At 37.3% G+C, this 20,494-nt stretch overlaps 1 protein-coding gene across 1 annotated transcript in view; it reads left to right on the forward strand.

Moving 5' to 3' along the window:
- tex264a (testis expressed 264, ER-phagy receptor a) overlaps positions 1 to 20,494 on the forward strand; it is a 58,946-nt gene that overhangs the window by 30,106 nt on the left and 8,346 nt on the right. Inside the window, 1 exon segment of the mRNA XM_057338707.1 lies at positions 19,567 to 19,751. Within this exon segment, the coding sequence (XP_057194690.1) occupies positions 19,567 to 19,751 (185 nt within the window).

The raw sequence follows: 20,494 nt of genomic DNA on the forward strand, positions 1-20,494 counted from the left end.
TTGTCACCTGCTGTTTGAAATTGTCGTTTTGTCCGTAGCACACTAGGGCTGGGCGATGTGTTACATTTTTTTTATCGATAATCGACTTGAAAATCATTGCGATACCCGATAATATCGGGTGTGTTTGACTTCACGCAACATTGCGCAGACTATCAATCTGCGTATACAGACCGGGAGGGAATTCGTTCCGGACCCGCCAAGTGCCAAACAAACACACACACACAGGCGCGCACACCAGTGTTGGGTGTAACTAGTTACTAAGTAATTAGTTAGTGTAATTTAATTACTTTTCCCTTGAAAAGTAAAGTAAGCGATTACTCTAATTTTTTCTGTAATTTAATTACAGTTACTTCTGATGTAATTAAACTAAATACTTTGTGTAATATGTGTGTGTGCAATAGTGGAATTGACATAAATATTCCAAGTCTAACTTTAATATACGTGCTTTTAAGTATAATTCTCACATTTGTAATTAATAATAATACCTTATGTAGTTTTATATTATTTATTTGAATGAATTAAAAGAGCCGTTTCATGTCTATCCTTGAATCACTTAACTCATCAAGGTTGAAGTAGGATATAGAAAGTAATTAGTAATTAGTAATTAAATACTTTTTGAAGAGAGTAACTTGTACAGTAATCTAATTACATTATCGAATATGTAATTAGTAACTAGTAATTAATTACTTTTTCAGAGTAACTTACCCAACACTGGCGCACACACACACACAGGCACGCCACGCGCACAAACCAGTGTTGCAGTGACTTCTTTCATCAGGTAAAGCACGTAGATAAACCATAAAGCTTTTATGCAGTAGAAAAATGTTGCAGGGGTCCTGAAATTTCATCCTACCCGTCAGATTATCCTACCAGGCATGCGAACATCAATGTCACGTTATTTTTTTGCGCTATAAAATCATTCTACCTGTTTATTTTATTCTGCTACGGGAATATGATAGTGTATTTTTGTTGTTAAATCATTCTACATATTATTTAATACCTATAGTACAATTTGATTGGTTGTTGTGCTGTAAATTAATCCTGCATGTTTATCTACACGTCTTTCTCTTGGTCTATCTGTGCAGCGACTGGCAGAACACAACAGCACTTTCAACTTACCGAACAAAACAGCGTTTCCAAAATTTTGTCACTGTTACTGACTGCCTGGGCATATGAACATTAACGTTCACGCTAAAGCCTACATTGCATGATGATGTTATAACGCGTATTTTCCATTATTATCAATTATCATTTGGTATCTGTCTGTTAATTGACATCGGGATATTTGCGAGACATCGGCGATACAGCCCTATAGCATACCTTTAATGTGCCTTAAAATTCCGCCTAGGTATGCAGCTCACTAGATTTTGGAGCAGAGCTCCAGTGTTCTGAGGATCACCTACAGGTCAAGTTTCACACAGAGACAGAACTGCTTGCTGTTATAAATCGAAAGAAAAAAATAGAAAAGAGAGAAGAAGAGCATAATATAAAGGAAAGATAAACTCTGAAGATGTCAGTCGTTCGGAATAAGAGTGCAGAGAGATGCTCGAACTGCTTTTGCTGTTGCATCCCTTCAGGGCGAGACATTGGAAATCTCACATCATTGCACAGCTTGTCCTCTGTCTGCCTACTGGGGCTGAGATTTATCCACCTGAGTGCTGCCGGTCTCCTCAGCTCATCGGAGCGGAAGGAGTGTTTTAACACAGCTAGCTTAATTTTGCGAGCTGCTATTGATTGGCACAAATCCATGTCTGACCACTCCCACTTTATCACTCATGAGCTAAAGGCACTCCGGTATTGATTTGAGGGGGCCTAGGTGGGCCCTGGACCCCCATAAAATACATCTTTCAAATACAGTGATAGGTACAGCTAAGTTAGTTGGGGTTTTTTTGGTTGGTTTAAATGGCCTAAATCCACTGACCCCATGGTTTAACACACTGCTGCTTGAGCAGGATTGGCTGTGTGTTAATGATATTCTAATTGTATGATTTTTTTCATCGCTACGCTACATGAGAGCATTGGGATGGCCAAGAGGGCAAATTTAAATACTGCCTACCTCTATCAACCCACAGACCTACATCCACCCGCCCCTCCATCCTCCATAAAGACTGTTGAATCTTGGCCATGACAGTAGAGGTTAATGCGCAGCAGTTAATGTGTAAGCGTGTCAAAGATCTATTCACACCCTCTATTGTAGGATGGGAAAGAATTTATGTGAGTTATAGTCATGTGGGTTATCGCGAAACAGACATCTCAATCGATAGATGGTTTTATGATGTTGATGGTTGTTTAATTTATCGCGTTCCTGTGGCAAGGGAGTGTGCAGTCTTATGTCGAGGGTGTTGAGCTATGCTAATATGCATCTTGTGTTGTGTCGATGGAGGTGAGTGATTTCCAGAGAGGAGACGGAGGTAAAGAGGGGATGTGGGAACAGAAGGAGGACAGGGCCCAGATGGATGAGCGTAAACTAAGTCAGAGGAAAGACGGACGGAGATGCAAGGACAACGTTTAAAGATGCCGGTTGTAAATGATGTGAAATGAAAATTGGTAATGAAGCAAGGCAAGGTCTTCAGATTCCCACAAGATGTCAATTATTATTCTGGTACCGTTATTGGAGTCAAGAAATTTCTTATGTTCAGAAAATCTGATGTTTAGAATGGTTGGTTACCTTTTTTAAACGTTTTGCACCTTAAGAAATGAATACTCATATATTAGACAAATGACAACTATGAACACCCATAAAGAGATGAAAAAATGTCAAATTATTAGCTGACCAATGTCTTAAGCCTCAGGATGGTTATATAATGCATTTGAGTAAAAAACATTTAAGTGTATTGTTAAAAGGATAGTTCACCCAAAGATAAATATTATTGAATCATTTTCTCACCCTTGTGTGATTCCAGACCTGCATGACATTCTTTCTTCTGCAGAACACAAAAGAAGATTTTTGGAAGAACGCTGTTGACCAAACAACACTGGTCCCCATTGACTTCCATTGTATGGACACAAAACCAATGAGGCATTTTTAAAAATATCTTCTTTTGTGTTCCACAGAAGAAAGAGCGAAACAGGTTCTAAATGACACAAGGATGAATAAATGATGACATCATTTTTGTGAACTGTCCCTTTAATATCTTAATGTATTGTTTTTCACATTATGTCGTGGACAATAATATCTTTAAATTCAGTTGATTTCAGTTTAATTGATAAAAAATCCTTTGCCAAGAATGGCATGCATTATACAGTATGTGGAAAAAGACCCACCCCCATAAAGCTGTATTATTAACCCCATTTGATATCCTGTCACTTAGAACTAGATAAATTCTTCCTTATGACAGGGCTCGTGTAGATCAGCCAGTGAAAAAACCATTGAGGCATTGCAAACACCACGTTCGTGTCACTGGTCTGTGCACAGAGTTACGGCTGAAGTCCTGCAGAGATGTGCATATGCATCAATGGAAATCTCATCAACCCCCAGCCAGCCAACAGCATAGCCAATACATACATGACCAACACCATCTCACCCCACTGGGAGTATAATTTTTTCCTAGTGGTATAAAGAAAAGGCGTAGTAATTTAACCCATATTACAACCTGTGCCTTTTATTGCTTTCTTGCTCACACACTTGATCGCACACACGAACACACAATAGGATGCACTTTTATAATGAGGTAGCATTGCTGTATACTGGGCTCTAATTGTTATTGGTGCACTAATGATGGGGATAACATTTCCATTTGCTAGAGTCACACATCACAGAACAATTCTCAATCTTTACCCTTGGATTTCTCTTTCTCTCTTTGCCTCTCTCATGTCACGTCCCCTGCTTGTGTGCGGAATACACTTTCTCTCCCAAATGAACCATTGGTGCTCTTGGTGTTAAAGTGATAGTTTACACAAAAATAAAAATTCTATCATCATTTACTCACCCTCTTGTCACTTCAAACCTGAATGACTTTCTTTCTTTAGCAGAACACAAAAGAAGGTATTTTGAAGAATGTTGTTAACTGGCACCCCATTCACTTGCATTGGTTTTGTATCCATACAATACAAGTGAATGGGTGCCGGCACTGTTCGGTTACTAACTTTCTTCAAAATATCTTCTTTTGTGTTCTGCGGAAGAAAGAAAGTCATACATGAGAGTGAGTCAATTGTGACAGAATTTTCATTTTTGGGTGAACTATCACTTTAACAATGATTATTAAATGATATCTTGTGTTGGAACAGAATAATTCTTGAGCCATTAGAAATCACCTTGCAACAACCTAGCAACCACCCTGAACCCCCTAGCAACAGGATAGCAATGCGGCAACAGGCACTCAGGACATGTTAAAAACAAATTACAAGCATCTTAGATCGCTGTGCCATCATAGCAGCACATTTCCACAGAAAAATTGTTTCTAGCAGTAGAGTTACATCGCGACACATGTTCCAGGTTCGGTGTGCGTGGCTGTGAGACTGCAGGGGTTTTTATGTAGTCAGTCGCATTTGTTGAATTGCTTCTTTTAGATAACACGGTACTTGTGTGTGAGTGCGCGTGTGCCTTGAAGGACACAGCAAAGCACTCTACTCCTCTCACTCACCTCCTTTCCCTCAGTCCCTTGGATTATCAAAGAATTCTGTCTCCATGGAAAAGTGATGCTCAGAGAAGACGGTTGCCCCGGCAACAGGCTTACTTAAGCCAGACCTCTGGATAAAGAGTACAGCTATACTGACTCAAAGCTCAAGACAGACAGTTTATTACACACCTCGCTATGGCACTCTGCATTAGTCACCAGGTCTGGGCGACAGACTATAAGTCCACAGTAGGGATGCACCGGTATACAAATGAATAGTTGATATAGATAGCAGTTAAAGGTCCAGTATGTAATTTTTTGGAGGATCTATTGTCAGAAATGCAATCTAATATACTGTAGAGGATTTACAGTAAAAGACCCGTAGACCAGTTATGAATGAATGAAGACAGGAAGTCAGGAATGCAATTAATAGAAGAGAATTTACTGAAGAAAAATAGTTTGTAGTTTTGCCAGCAGAAGTCAGCTTCAGCACTCTCAAAGTGTTCCACAGGCCGACCTCCTTACATCCAAAATGCAGTAGTATTTAAGCTAACAGAGTCAACTAACTACGTCATTACTTAGGTAAATCAAGCTCACATGATTGGTGATCAATAGATAAACAAGAACACAAAGCTCTCAAACACTTCTGGTGTCATGAGACAGGACATATAGCCCTATAGATTATCAAAGATGACAGGTATGTACTATAATACGAAATAAAACATGACGTTACGTCTGCCTCGTGTTTTTCCACTCTTTCTCACTTTCCTGAAACAATACAATCACACAAACTCCTTAAGGGTAGAGTGTGTGCTAACAGAAGATGTTTTCAAACATGATGATGAGAAGTCCCTTTTCACAGTCACACTGACCTAGCATGAAGAGAGAACCTAAGCATTCATTAGAGACTTAAACCATGAATTATTCTCATTCATGCTTAAATCATCAATTTAAAATAAGATAATGCTGAATAATAATTGGTTAAGAAATGTCAAAACCACATAAAAGTATTTATATTTGAAGTAAGGTGAAGCCACGGCACCCGTCCCTTCAATACATAACTATGTGTTCAGAGGTGTATAAAGTCCTTACATAATGAAGCGTTATGTTTTTATTACCTTAGAATGAGCTATTTCTATCTACATACACCTCGGGTCCCCTTGCACGGAATTCACCATGTTGTTTCTACAGTAGCCCTTATAGGACAAACTGCTCTACATAGAGCGTTTCGTAAACACATTATCTCCTTTGGCAAAGAAGTGAAAACAAGACGACATCTTAGTCCTGTGTCAGCCACGTAGGGCTTCAAAAGGGAGGGGTGGAGTGAGCTGTTGGTTGCAATTCGCAACCTCACCACTAGATGCCGCTAAATTTCATACACTTGACCTTTTTAAGGCATAGTTCACCCAAAAATGAAAATTCTGTCAATCACACTCTTGTCAGTTCAAACCTGTATGACTTTCTTATTAGCAGAATACAAAACAAGATATGTTGAAGAATGTTGGTTACAGAACAACGGCAATACCCATCTAGTTGCATTGGTTTTATGTCCATACAATAGAAGTAAATGGTTGTTTGCCTTTGTTCGGTTACCAGCGTTCTTCAAAATATATTTTGTGTTCTGCAGAAGAAAGAAAGTCATACAGGTTTGAAATGACAAGATGGTGAGTAAATGATGACAGAATTTTCCTTTTATGGGTGAATTATTTCTTTAATTTTAGTAATATTAAAACATTTACATGTACATACTGTAGCTAAATATTTACCGTATATAGTTAATATTTTAACTACATAATCCTTATTTGTTGAGACATCATTTGATTATTTATGGGTGCATGTGACAAGTTACCATATTTACTCCCAAGCTGCAAATGCATTTAGAATAGATGAACAACCTTGATATAATTTATTTTTATACCAATTACTTCCTAAAAGGCAGTATTGACTGATACCAACAAATATTGAGCATCTCTACTAGCCCACAGCACACTTTTTATATCAGTGTACTAGATCATCCTAATAAAAAATGCAATACATTTTCGAGAAATCTTTGTCAGCTATTAAGTGCAATTGCAACGACCATCTAACCCTTCTCTTCCCATTTTTATGCTTGCTGGCTTTCTGAATGGATGTCATGTAGGACATTTTGATGATTCTGAGAAAAAGTAAGCAAGGACTCTCCTGGGTAGCTCTTTGAATTTTTGCAGACTAGCCTGACAAGCAGCATTAAGTATATTATCAGCCTCCCAACACTAGCACACCCAAACATCTACGCCTTTTATTCACATTTAGCTAATGCACTCAGAGAAAAAAATGGCACAGTGCCTGTGTTTGACGGGATTTTGGCTCTCGTTTTTTTCCACTGGGTTTTAAAATTCCTCTCTGTCATCAATATGTTGCTTATTTTCCCCTCAGCCTCAGGCCATGAAGTTCTGGCCACAGCAGCACAAGCTCTCGCTTGAGCACCGGATGGGGACTGAGGTTCAAGTAGTTTTTTTGACCCTCTTGGCCCAACAGGGAACTCCAAACCCAATTAGCAAGGTTTTTTTTACAGTTGCAGAACAGGCCAAGCTAACACAAAAATAGCACTGTACATAATAGCATGGTTTAGATATTAATGAGATGCTGCGGGCTCTGTTTCCCACACTGACAACAGTCGTGTATATGTTTTAAGCTCCTGTCGTGCTGGATTTGGCACCGCATCAACAGATGTTTGTTTTTATCGGCTGTTGAATTTGCTATCACACGTCTAACATGGTCTGTTCCTGTAGCTCAGCTGGTACTGTAGAGTATGCGCCAACAGGCTTTGTGCCAAAAGGACCCACATTGGTAAAATTATGTTGGGATAAAAGCATCTGTCAAATGCATGTAAACAATAGAACTGTTTCCTACCTGATGAAGCAGTGCACAAAAGAAGAATGTTGGTAACCGAACCATGGCAGAACCCATCGACTTGCATTGGTTTTGAAGTGAATGGGTTCCGCCATTGTTCGGTTACCAATATTCTTCTAAATACCTTAAATTATCTCACAAAGAACAGTTGGCACCTCCTAGAAACTGTGAGTTGTGCCTGTAGAGAAAGTTTAGGAGCACAACACAATGATGTGTAGTTGGGTCTTCCGTGTTGTGCGGAGTTGCTTGGGCTGTTTTGATTAATAGTGGTTGAGTGTATAAACTCCCTCGTATTTTCAAATCATCGTGTGAATGAAGCTTGTGACAGGAAAGCAGTGGAGGGATCGATTAGTGGGTTGCCAGATTGAGTGGTGAATGCAGTATATGGGAAGCAGTACAGCTGTATTTGAAATATATCTCTTTGATCCTGGATTGCTCATGACGTCATAGCACTGAAGCTTCCGCGCCGCCATGTTGGTATGCCCAAACGTTCTATTAAATTAATAGGGAATTACCACATATTAATAATAAAACAGTAACTTACCAGTCCTTGTTTTTGTATCTAAAGTCTCACAGTACATTCTTACAACGCAAATGTCTTAATTTGCCCATCTTCTATATATATAGAGTGAGTTACATTCATTTCATTACAGTAATGTACATATCAGCAGATTAACGAGACACCTCAACATATGACAAATGTGCTGATTCTGAAATCTAAATACAGATAAATACAGGCTGTATATGTTCTTTAAGTCGTGAAGCTTTATTTCTAAACATTTACACATGTGCCATTACAACAGTGTGCAATACACACTCACCTTCTATACATTGATTTCTATACGTCGCTATTCTGCCCAAAATAAACATTGGAAAAACATCAGAAGTAACAATTAATTTAAACACACATGTGAACTAAAAACTTATTGCGCTCCTAATAAGCTGAAAAACAGGTTATTTTGACTGTAAGTCAATGGCGCTCTTTGTCAGTTGGGCATACCAAGATGGCGGCTCGTTCACTTCCAGTGGCTTCACCTCCTGCTGTTGGTTTAGCGTTCTAGGCGCAATCCAATCATTTATATAGATCAGTGGTTATAACCTATTTTGTCAATGTATTCTGAGTTTTGAAATATACACATAGTGACACCTTTTTGTGTAAAGGTACCCTATTTTACTATGGTACTTTGTACAATTACACGGGAATACATGCTCTGACCAACATGGTCAAATAAATGTAAAAAGTGTACAAACTCTTAATCCCAATATCTGCCCTCTCTCTCTCTCTCTCTCTCTCTCTCTCTCACACTCTCTCTCTCTCTCTCTCTCACGCACGCACGCACGCACGCACGCACACACACACACACACACACTTTTCTTGAAATCACAGTCATTAGTGCAGGAACAGTAGTTAGATTCTGAGAGTCTTGGCAGCTGTGAAGACAGTAAATACAGACTATTAGTGGTGTCTCTGTTCTCTTTGCACTAATAGTTGCCGGTCAGAGGTGAACTAGGGTCCAGGTGCAGGGTCACAAGGGGTCAGATGACTAAATCCTGAATGTAGACTTTACTTCACTTTTAGTTTTCTGTGTTATTTTTATATATAAAAAGACACTTTTTATATAAAAAATTAGAGCATATATTTTTCTGTGTGCTGTAGGAAACCACCGAAAAAGCCCCAACTGAATATTTTTTCTTAGATATTACTTTATCAGTTTTCCCTTCTGCAGTTTACCACCATTACTCCCTACAATCACAGTCAGAACCCCCAGAGTCAAAATCAATCCAGACGTCTCAAGTGTTTTAATAAACAAGCTACAATTGAACACTGTCCGTGCCCCAGGTTGCACACTTAAACTGAAGTATATATTTTGGTGATAGTGAAGAACATACTTTCTAAGCAATAAAGACATAAAAATCACTACTTTGTTGTGAAATTGATAAACTGATACCACAGGCATTCGTTCTTGGGGAATGTTTGCGTGAGCTTACGATTAGTTATAAAAGTGTTTAGCAGACGTGCGAGTCGGACAGATGTTTTATTTACAAGTTTTATGATTCTATTTCTTATGTTGTGTCACTAAAGAAAACACAGTAACTTGCCTGTTAACAGACAACTTGGCAAATATTAGATTTGGACCCTGCTTTGGATTTTTGGGTAAAAAGATGAGATGGATACCTAATGAAAAAGCATTTGACATCTGTACATGCCATTTCTATGTTGATTTTTATGGCTGTGAAGCAGCTGTTTCTTTAGTTTGTTCACTATCCTTGTCATATCTGTCACAGCACCTGAACCTGACGGCCCCTGCAGAACATTTTCTGATACATTTTCCTGCCTCTGCACTTTACTGCTCTTCTGTATGGTGATGGACTGTTGTTGGCTTGTCTACAAGCGAAAAATGTGTTTGTGTTTTCTACCGATGGCAAGCATAAATGGATTTTTAATGAGCAGTTTCCACATACCATAGTGTATGTTAGGAACTTGTTTGTGCTGAGCTGGATATGTAGGGTGTGTGTGTGTATATATATATATATATATATATATATACTGCCCGTCCAAAAAAAAAGTCACCACCTGGATTTAACAAAGCAAATAGGTAAGAGCCTCCCATTAGATTGGAGGTCTAGGTTCAGCAACGTTATGTGCCCAAAGAATGAGGTCAGCTGACTACCTGAATATACTGAATGACCAGGTTATTCCATTAATAAGTTTTTTCTTCCCTGATGGCACGGGCATATTCCAAGATGACAATGTCAGGATTCATTTGGCTCAAATTGTGAAAGAGTGGTTCAGGGAGCATGAGACATCATTTTCACACTTGGATTAGCCACCAGAAAGTCCAGACCTTAACCCCATTGAGAATCTTTGGGATGTGCTGGAGAAGACTTTGCGCAGCGGTCCGACTCTCCCATCATCAATAAAAGATCTTGGCGAAAAATTTATGCAACTCTGGACTGGAAAAAACTCTGGACATGGCAGAAGTTTATCGAAACGATGCCACAGGGAATGCGTGCCGTTATCAAAGCTAAAGGCGGTCCAACGAAATATTAGAGTGTGTGACTTTTTTTGGACGGGCATTGTATATATATATATATATATACTGTATATACTGTATATATGGGCAGATTTTAGGATTATGGGTTAACCTAAAAACCATGAATTATCTATTTATTTGTTTGTTGATTTATTGGTTTATTTATTTGTTAGTTTGTTAGTTAGTTATTACTGTAAATGCATAGTTAAGTGCAATTTTAAGTAAATATTTGACATTATTTTATTTTCATAAATATATAAATGGTGACAAATATTATGATTGACTAAATGTCATGATGATTATTATTATCATTATTAATATTATTAGTGCTATTTTTATATTATTATTATTTGTTAAATGCTTGTGTCCAAACAGGATGAAATTCATAACTGCATTACCAGACTGAGCTGTTTGTGGAAAATATGCTTAATTGTCATGAAAACAATGTCACGATGCTAAATATATATATTTTCATTTTAGGGTGAAATTTCCTCAACATTCTTTTGTAAAAACATCGAAGCCTGTTAGTTCAGTGTTGATTGGATACTTTCTCCCCCAGCTCAGCTAATCGATTTTTTGACTTCTGTGTCAAGTCGGGCACCGCCGTCAACTAAGTCCCCACAATTACTGTTAAACGAGAAATGTGGCGTATTGATTGACGCGGTACAAATGGTGCACGCATACACACTTCACAAAGGCGCACGTTGTGCCTCGTTTGTTCATTTGTTCGCTTCCGAAAAAAGAAAACTTTCAGAAGTCCGCCACTGGTTTGGACATGCCCACGCAGATGGAAGGGGGGGATAAAGGTGTTATCGTGTAAGATAAAAATACAGCCCTCTTATGTAGCCTGCGACCACAAGGGACAGTCTGAATTGAACAGCAACAGAGGTGTGAAATGGAGTTTGCTTCTGTTCTCACAGATCCGTGTGTCTGGAAGCGTGTGCGAGCTCGTGACAGGGTACGAAAGTAAATAGGCTGGGGATGAAGGGCTCCGGGGACTGTCCGCAATTGTCACTGTGATTTGTGGATGTATTAATTCCTGCGTCTATGTGTTGCCCAGGGATCCTTGTAAGAAATTGTTGGTCTAAGAATAGGCATGGATATCTGTTGTTAGCCGGAGTGCTTACAAGCAAGGATGATCGGACCCTGCGTCCGAAGCTTGTGGGCAAAGGAAATCTGCATGCTGTTGAGATGGTCTTGAAGCTACTTCCTGTCACTCTTTATACCAGACTTAATCTGCCCCTATCATGCTTCAACTATTTGTCTCTTCCTCTCTGTGACCTCTGTCTCATTATTTCCTGGACTGTCGGCCTCGTTGGTTGTCTCACAAGTAGATGAGTGTGCTGTCAGTTGCTGTTCTCTTGTCTTATAACGCTTGCATGTTACAGTTAGGCTTCTTCTCACTCACTTTTGAAAGGCACATCCGGTCTCTGTTTCTGATGCTCACCTCGTCTTCTTTTTCCCACTGTTTATGATTTGATATTTATTCAGTTGGTAGAAACTTTTATCCAATGCAGCTTGCGATGAATTTAATGGGGTCATATGGCGCGAATATGTGTTTTTCTGTGTCTTTGGTGTGTTATAAGTTGCCCCTGCGTGTATTAGAGCGAATGCTCACCCAGACCTGCCTGAAACGCCTCGTGTAACCACACCCCCACAAATCTACATCAGTTCGTGGTATGATTTGACTAAGACCGCCCAAATGTATACGCAAGTAAGGTGGGCGTACCTGTCAGTACAATTGCTCTGGAACCTGATGTTCCAAATATGGTAAGAGGCGTTACATTTCCATCACACGCTTGCAGTATTCCACCAATCACTACACACTGGTTAACTGGCCAATCATAGCACACCTCGCTTTTCAGAGCCATGAGTTTTGTAAAAATTCCGCACATTTCAGAGAGGCGGGGCAAAGAGGAGATACAAACATGCACGGTATGAGGAAAATACAGCGTTTTTGAACCTTAAATCGTGTATACACATTGCATTACTTGTTGTCTAAAACAAACCATAATATTCCTTTTAGCCGTGTCATATGATTCCTTTAAAGTACAACCCATCAGTAAGATTTGAACCTGTATCCAAAGTGACTTACAGTGAATTCATGGTCCTGTGTATTTGTTCAATTCATGTGTTTCCTGGGAATTAAACTTTTTTATAATGAATAATATTATTTTAGTGCTGTCAAATTAACTGATTCCAAAATAAATGTTTTTGTTTATACAGTATAATATATGTGCATGTAGGGGTGGAGCCGAACCCGAATACGGTATTCGGAAAGGCACAAATAGCGTGTTTTTTTACTAATACTTCTTTCGAACAAATACTTAAAAAAATATTTGTGTTCGGGAACAAGAAAAACTGGATTTTTACGCCTATTTTGAATTTTACTCGAATACAAATACAAATACTTCCCCCCCCTCAACAAATACAAATACAGATACAAATACCGGCTGCTTTGCACACCCTTATGTGCATGGCATGTATATTTACGTATATATAAATGTACAATGCATATATATATATATAACACATACTGTATTTACATAAATGTATATACAGTTATATATAAATATAATTTACATTATGTAAAAATATAAATTTATATTACTCATAATAATTAAATATATACATACTGTATATATTGAAACACAAACATTTATTTTGAAAACATTTCATCGTGATTATTCGATTTGACAGCACTATTATTTATTCTATTATTTAATTCTAGTATTTAAATCTATTAGTTGAATTGAATGTAATATTCGTTGAATCTAGTATATAGCATTTTGTGTGCTATACATGTTTATTAGTGATATATATCTCTTTTTATTTTAGTTTATTTGCAAAAAATCATTTTTATTATGTTATCATGTTTTTATTGCGTTGTTACTACTCAGTCAAAACAATCCAACTACAGTTTGTTGATATTAATTGGAATGCACAATAAAAAACATGATTTTTTTAACATTTTAAAAACAGAGTTATCTGTTTTTGCAAATGAACTCTTCATATGATGATCCATTTTTATTACAACAAAATAACCAGTTCAGATCGATAGCTCATGGGTTTTCTGACTGATTTCCATCACATTTGAAAATCTTTGAATAAATCATTTATTTTTGGCCTCCAAAGATGTTAGGTAATATAAAAGTGGGAGGGGTGGAGTGAGCCGTTGGTTGCAATTCGCAACCTCACCGCTAGATGCTGCTAAATTTCATACACTGGACCTTTAAGAAATGGTCTGTGTTTTTTTGCGTCTTGCTAAACATGCACTAGTTTTGAGAACGTGTAAGAACTTTGTTAAACTAGATGTCTCATGGTCTCAGAACAATTACAGGTAAATGCCTTTTTATCAGGCTAGTTTCATATGTAGAGAAACAATTACTATTAATATAGTAGGCCAGTTACAATCCTATAGACAAATATTTTTACAGTTAGTAGTGCTGATTAAGGATGCAGCGATTACCGAATTTGACTATTAACCGCGCTTAAAAACGTCACGGTTAATTAATCGTAAAGGCTCCGTTACACCGTGTGTTTATGTTGCACAGAACGGAACTGTTGCAACTTGCACAAAATGAAAACAAAGTTACGGATTGACTGTATTTGACTCTATTAAATTTCTGTGAGTTAGGCTAATAGTTTTATGGTATTATAACCGTATTTATTAAGGTCACATAGATAGAAAACAAACTAATAACTAGACAATATTATTATTTATTTTTTACGTTTTTGTGGCAGGGCAAGTAAAATTTTTGGCAGGGCCTGTAATAATGTAGAAATTAATGAATGCATAATAATCGTGTAACCGTGATTATTCCTCAGACTATAACCGTACTAACAAAATCTATAATCGTTGCATCCCTAGTGCTGATATACATTTAGTTTAAAATTTGCAACAACAAAAAAACATGTATATTCATTCGTTTGTGAAGACTATGGCAGTAGTTTTTTACAATAGTAGCACTGTGTCAAACACAAATTTGTTGCATGAAACATTTGGGTATATTGTCTCACATGCTCCCTGTCAAAGTTCCATTGCTGTCTTGGTTTTATGCATACATTCAACACTGATTGAATCTGATTTAATCAGTCAAGTCAAACTATGTATTATTACTCATAAAGACTTTATCAAATGCATACTAGACATTTTTGTCTTTGTGATTTGGTTTCTGAATGTTGTTAAATGCTTAATGAACTTTCAAAAAACAGCTAGATTTTAAGTCTGCTAACTAGCTCTTAAGAAAACGTTTGTAGTCCAGGCTAGAAAAACCAATTAGACTCCCTCAATTGCTAATTGGTGCATTGTAATCAATTTAGTGTTCCTGTCTTCTCTCTTTATGGGTTTCTGCCCCTCCATTTCACCTCTCAGCAGTAATTATATGCTACGTAAAATTTTGCATACAGACTTTGGGCCAGATTTACTGAACAGGGCAAAATAGCGCCAGATAGCAATTTTAACAAAGTGGGCTTTGTGGGCTGTTTGAAATTTACATTTATAGAACTCTTTTATTCAAAGCTTGTTTTTATCCATGCATTTGGCCACAACCACCACATTGTAATGTTTCTATACACTCTAAAACTGCGGGGTTATTTTCAACCCATGGTTGTGTCCAAAAGCGTTGGGTCAAATCAATTAAAACGCACAAACCTGAAGCAAAAATACCCAACAAATGGAGAAGGGATGCATCTTCATAGAACAGAAAATAGTTACTTTTTTTAAATTCATATGCCCAGTTATGAGGATTATGTACCGTTATGGATGTGACAATCCTGAAATAAAACAAATGCTTTAAAATCTTGATGAGAGACCTGACATGGGTGTTTGAACCAGCAAATGTTAATATCTCTGCTGTTAGTATAGTAAAATTTCCCTTTGGTAAAAACTAGATTTTTTCATGGTGAGGTTGACGTTTTCACTGAATTGTCCTTTTGTTTAACTATCCAGTTATCATGTTAAACAAAGCCTAAAGTAGTTTTTTAGTTTTTTTTTGAAGGACTGTATTCAAGCACATTAAAGATAAAAGGCGTCTCAGAAATCACATGTATTAGATTGTGCTACACAAGAGACACATTGATCTATAAAGCAGTAATTGGCCCGAACTAAGTTAAATCATAGCGGGAGCACAAGGATCTATCCGTAGACATCGACCTTCTCCACACAAATCTCACCTGTCGATGGGGAATAAATAGCCTTTTATCTCTATGGCTTTCTATTGAAGTCTTGTTTCAGCAAGTATAGAACATGTGTAGACTTTTACTAAATTATATGCCATTAAACATTCAGGAAAGAGTCAGAGGCATGGCACGGTTAGCAAGGGGTGCTCACTCAGGTGGTGCAGGTTTAAAGATCCAGTGTGTAATTTTGGGAGGATCTATTGACAGAAATGCAAAATAATATTCAGAGGTGTTTAAAGACCTTACATAATCAAGCGTTATGTTTTTAGAATGAGCTTTTTCTATCTACACACACCGCGGGTCCCCTTGCATGGAATTCGCCATGTTGTTTCTACAGTAGCCCTTAACATACAAACTGCTCTACAGGGTGCTTTTTGTAAATACGTAATCTCTTTCGGCAAAGAAGTGAAAACGTGACGACTTCTTTGTTCTGTGTCAGCCGCTGTAGTGCTTTGAAAGGGAGGGGGGGAGTGAGCCGTTGGTTGCAATTCACAACCTCACCGCTAGATGCCACTAAATTTCATATACTTGACCTTTAGGTAAACCAGCAACCATCTTAGGCTGGTTTAACTGGATATCTACCGCTGGCAAAATACTGAAGAACTGACTTGCTAAACTAAATTTTACAGATAAAAATGGCACATCAATTACGTTTTATTGCATAAGAGCATAAACAGCAACCCCTACCGTCTCATCCCGATTTGGAAGCAGCATTTTGTTCATTTTGTGCACCTTTTCTGGCACAGGGTATGTGCTGGGTAATGTCCGTGCCTTGTTCACGTCTGAGGGTGTGGTTTCTTATACAAAAGGGCAACATTAAAAATGGGACATCATCTTACCGTAATTAAAAATGTTCAAGCCGCAATACTCTCATTTATAAGGGGTCTTGTTAATCTGCCGAGTAGTTATTTGTTTATTTTCTGTGATTGAAGGGAAATACAAATATTCTACATAAGAAAAAAGCCCTGAGCGATAGAGGGTGCTGTACCTGTCAGATTATACATGCACGGATGGCATAATGTGCGTTCAGCATTATACAGGTGCACTAACAAACATCACATCATATTATAATCAATCACATCATAATATTACATCAAGTATTTACTGTTAAAATAAGTTCTAAACTTTAGCATGAGGGTTTCTTTTAAGCGAGTGGCCAATTTTTACCTGCTGTATAATAAAACGGTTAATAATAAAAAAATGTAGACTTAGATTGTAGGAAAAATATTTCATTTTTTTGTACCGTGTTTTGTACCTATGACATCGACTCCACAATAACTTAACAATGTTATGACAAATATTTTCTGTCCTTTTTATACCCAATTTGCAGGCTGTGTGTATATGCTTTGCTTTATTATTAAATCTCACAATAGGGAGTTACATGGCATGCTTGAGAACCATCACAATGTTTATGTTTAGAACCAACTGTATGTTTATAAACGTAAAAAGTGAATATTAGGTACATTCACGTGTACTTAGGTTTGATGCTTGTAAAGTGGTGTTCAGAAGTATGGGGCTAATAGTAAATACACGTACGCATTTTCTGATTTAATACATTTTTTATGAGTATACATTCGAGCTGGCAAGTGATTCATGTCATCCCAGCATGGCTTGAAACTGTTCCAAAGAACATCTTGTGTGATTCAATGGAAGAAAACAGACCTGACCTTTTGTGCAAAGAGGTTAACACAGTCTAATTCTGCTTGCTTTGTTAGTGAAAATTTGAAATAAGAAATACGTGTGTCCGGTTTATTATTTGCCATAATGTTTCTTTGTTTAACGTTTAGAAAAATTCTGAACCTCTCCGTTTCTTTCTTGATTTAAGATTTTTAGATTTAAGATCTTGTCTGTTATTTAGGAGCCCAATGTACACATATGCTTCCAAAACAAAATGGGTAAAGTGACAGTGGAGAAAAGTTACAGACAGATTTGTGCAGATTTTCTTCTTATTGTTCTCACCTTGTTTTCATGGAGATGGAGTGGGTCGTCTATGTATTTTTCTCCCGTGCTCATTATCTCTCCAGGTTCAAGGAGATGTGATTTATTTGCATGTCGGGCCCCTAAGGGCTGAAGTCTTTATGTGTATCAGGTGATTCATACCGCTTAGCATACGCTTCCTTTACAGAGGATTAGAATAAAATGAACTGTGAGAAAGAGAGTGTTTAAAACACCTTCAACTGTATTTACTTCCTTTTCTTCAGCTGACTTAACTGTCACTTTCCTCAAACATATGCATATATACTTTTTCGTTTCTTTAAGTAAATATGGGATGAGAATTGTTTAAAAACTAGTGTTTGCAAAGTCAATCCTTTTACTTTTTCCCATAAACTTTAATACATCCCTTTTCATATTCTATTCATATTCTACTATTTCGTATTCATATTCAGTATCTCAGAATGTAAACTGTAAACATACACGTGTATGTGTGTGTGTTTTCCTGTGACATCTCTATAGACCTAAATAGTGTTACTTTATTCAAACAAAGCTCTCAGCGTGAAAACGTAGCACAATTATAAAAGCACAATTCTATCCTAAGGGCCTGCTTGACGCAAACATATATCTAGATAAATTCATATATATATCTAGAGTGATTCTCAGTAGTACAAAACAGTGTTACAGCCCTCCTTGATTGATGAGTTGCATTTTTATTACTGTTCATTGTAAATATGTTTTGCACATATGCTGGTACTTTAGCGAGACATTAATGATGTTTTATGACAGCTCATATTCTTCCCTTCTTGGTCTATTTGTTATATATGGTCGTTATTTGAATGTATCTTGAAACAATAAAGAACTGATTGCTCATTACACACAAGCTTTATGATATACAGTACAGCAAAAATAAATCCGAGATGCACGCAGATGCACAATGTTGGGTCAGGAATGAAAGAAAGAAATAAAGATTTAGCAGTTAAGCATGATAAGTGAAAGCAGCTTATTCGCATCTAAATGCTTTTGACCCTTGTTAAAAGTTTAACAATGCTGCTAGAAATGTTTTATCCGAACAACGCTCCCAAATGTCTTAACCTTAGCTCATTTTTTCACGCTTGAGGGTTTTATTTGCGTAACAGTCTGATGAGCTTTCAGATTTCGCATTGTTCGTCTAGATCATTACAGTGGCATTTGCTCTCATCCCTAATGAGGCCACTTCATTAAAAGCAGGCTAATTGGTGTAAACTCCTGCCTAGTCTGGCTGCAAAGTTGTCATAGGGCTGGTGTGTTTGATCAAAAAAGGTCTGACCTGATCTTGATTCTAATGAGGTGGGACATCATTGAAGGTCTTTTGCAGATGTGTCATTCCAGTCTTAGAAATAATGAATGAAAATAATTAGTGCTCTGTGTATTAAAGAGCAAATAACCAGGTGTTACAATTAATTCTTCATTCCATAGCTTGATGTTTCTATAGTTACAGTATGTTGCTTGAGAATTTCAGTACATGATTGTAATATTCAAGTTGTGTTAGCCAAGTTGGTGGAAATCTCTTTGAATAGAGATTTAGAAAGGTTGACTTGTGATGTTTTCCTGAAGCTCGGTTGGTAGAGCATTGCGTTCATGTTCAATTCCCATGGTATAGATTAAATTCACAGTAAGGTGCTTTGCCTAAGCGTCTGCCAAATGACTAAATGTCATTCTGTTTTGTAAATGTTTTTCTCATCCTGTCCTTAAAAAACCCATATGATTTAATCTATTTTGTTAAACGAGGAGATATTATTTTGTAGATTGTTTATAGATGTAACATGATGGCACAGAGTAAATGACAATTTAGGGGTTTTTTTATGGTTGTACTGTCCCTTTAAAAATTCAGCCGAAGCTGTAACTGTTAATCAGTTGTTTCGTCTTAAAGCAACGCACAGTGCCGCATGTAAACTTGTTGATCGTTTTTCTATTGTTTTGTTCTGAAGGAAAGGAGTCTAAACGCACACCCGTTCTTGGAGATATGCAAAGGAGATCTGATCCATTACATGTGCCCTCTGGAGAAACAAGGAGACTTCTGTGTCCCTGAACTTCTTGAGAAAAAGACAACCGAAGACACAGAGGAAACGGTGGAGCACTAAGATGCTCATGACACAGAGTTGGGGGCAGGTATGTTACTATACTCAGTGAAAGCACAATATAGGGGCTTTGAATTTTGATGAATGTTTAAATTCATACTCACCCACATGACGTTCAACATGTTTGAAGACCTCCAGGCGTCTTCGGAACTCAAATAAAGATATTTTAGGTGACATCCGAGAGATTTCCAGGCCTCCTCGTAGACTTCATGGTTATAGTTGTTGTCAAGGTACAGAAAAGTACTAAAGACATTGTTAAATTGGTCCATCCGCTCATAGTGGCTCAATTGAATTTTTTTGAAGCGAAATCTTCGGCCTGGAAATCTCTCGGATGTCACCTAAAATATCTTTATTTGTGTTCCGAAGATGCCGGGAGGTCTTAAAACATGTTGAACGTAATGTGGGTGAGTAAAAAATAACACAATTTTGATTTTGAGATTAGGGCTGTCACGATTATGAAATTTGGCTGACGATTAATTGTCTAATAAATCATTGCGATTATGATTAATTGTCTGTTTTAGAGCTTTGACTTTTAATTCTCATACATTTTTTATTCAGCTTTGAAACGACCATATTGTTCTGAATATAAAGACTATGTTCTTTTTCTTGGAAATACATAGGAAAAAATTGGGTCATCATTTACCTGTCAATAATACAACCGCCAAATACTTGTAAATTGATCAGGAGTGAATTGAAGCCACCATTAAAATGCTATCAGTCATAGAAAAGCTTCTAGTCTGTTTTTTTCTCACTTGCAAGACTACAATAAAAGTTTACT

Source organism: Triplophysa rosa, linkage group LG7 (genome assembly GCF_024868665.1).
Source record: "Triplophysa rosa linkage group LG7, Trosa_1v2, whole genome shotgun sequence".
NCBI lineage: Eukaryota > Metazoa > Chordata > Actinopteri > Cypriniformes > Nemacheilidae > Triplophysa > Triplophysa rosa.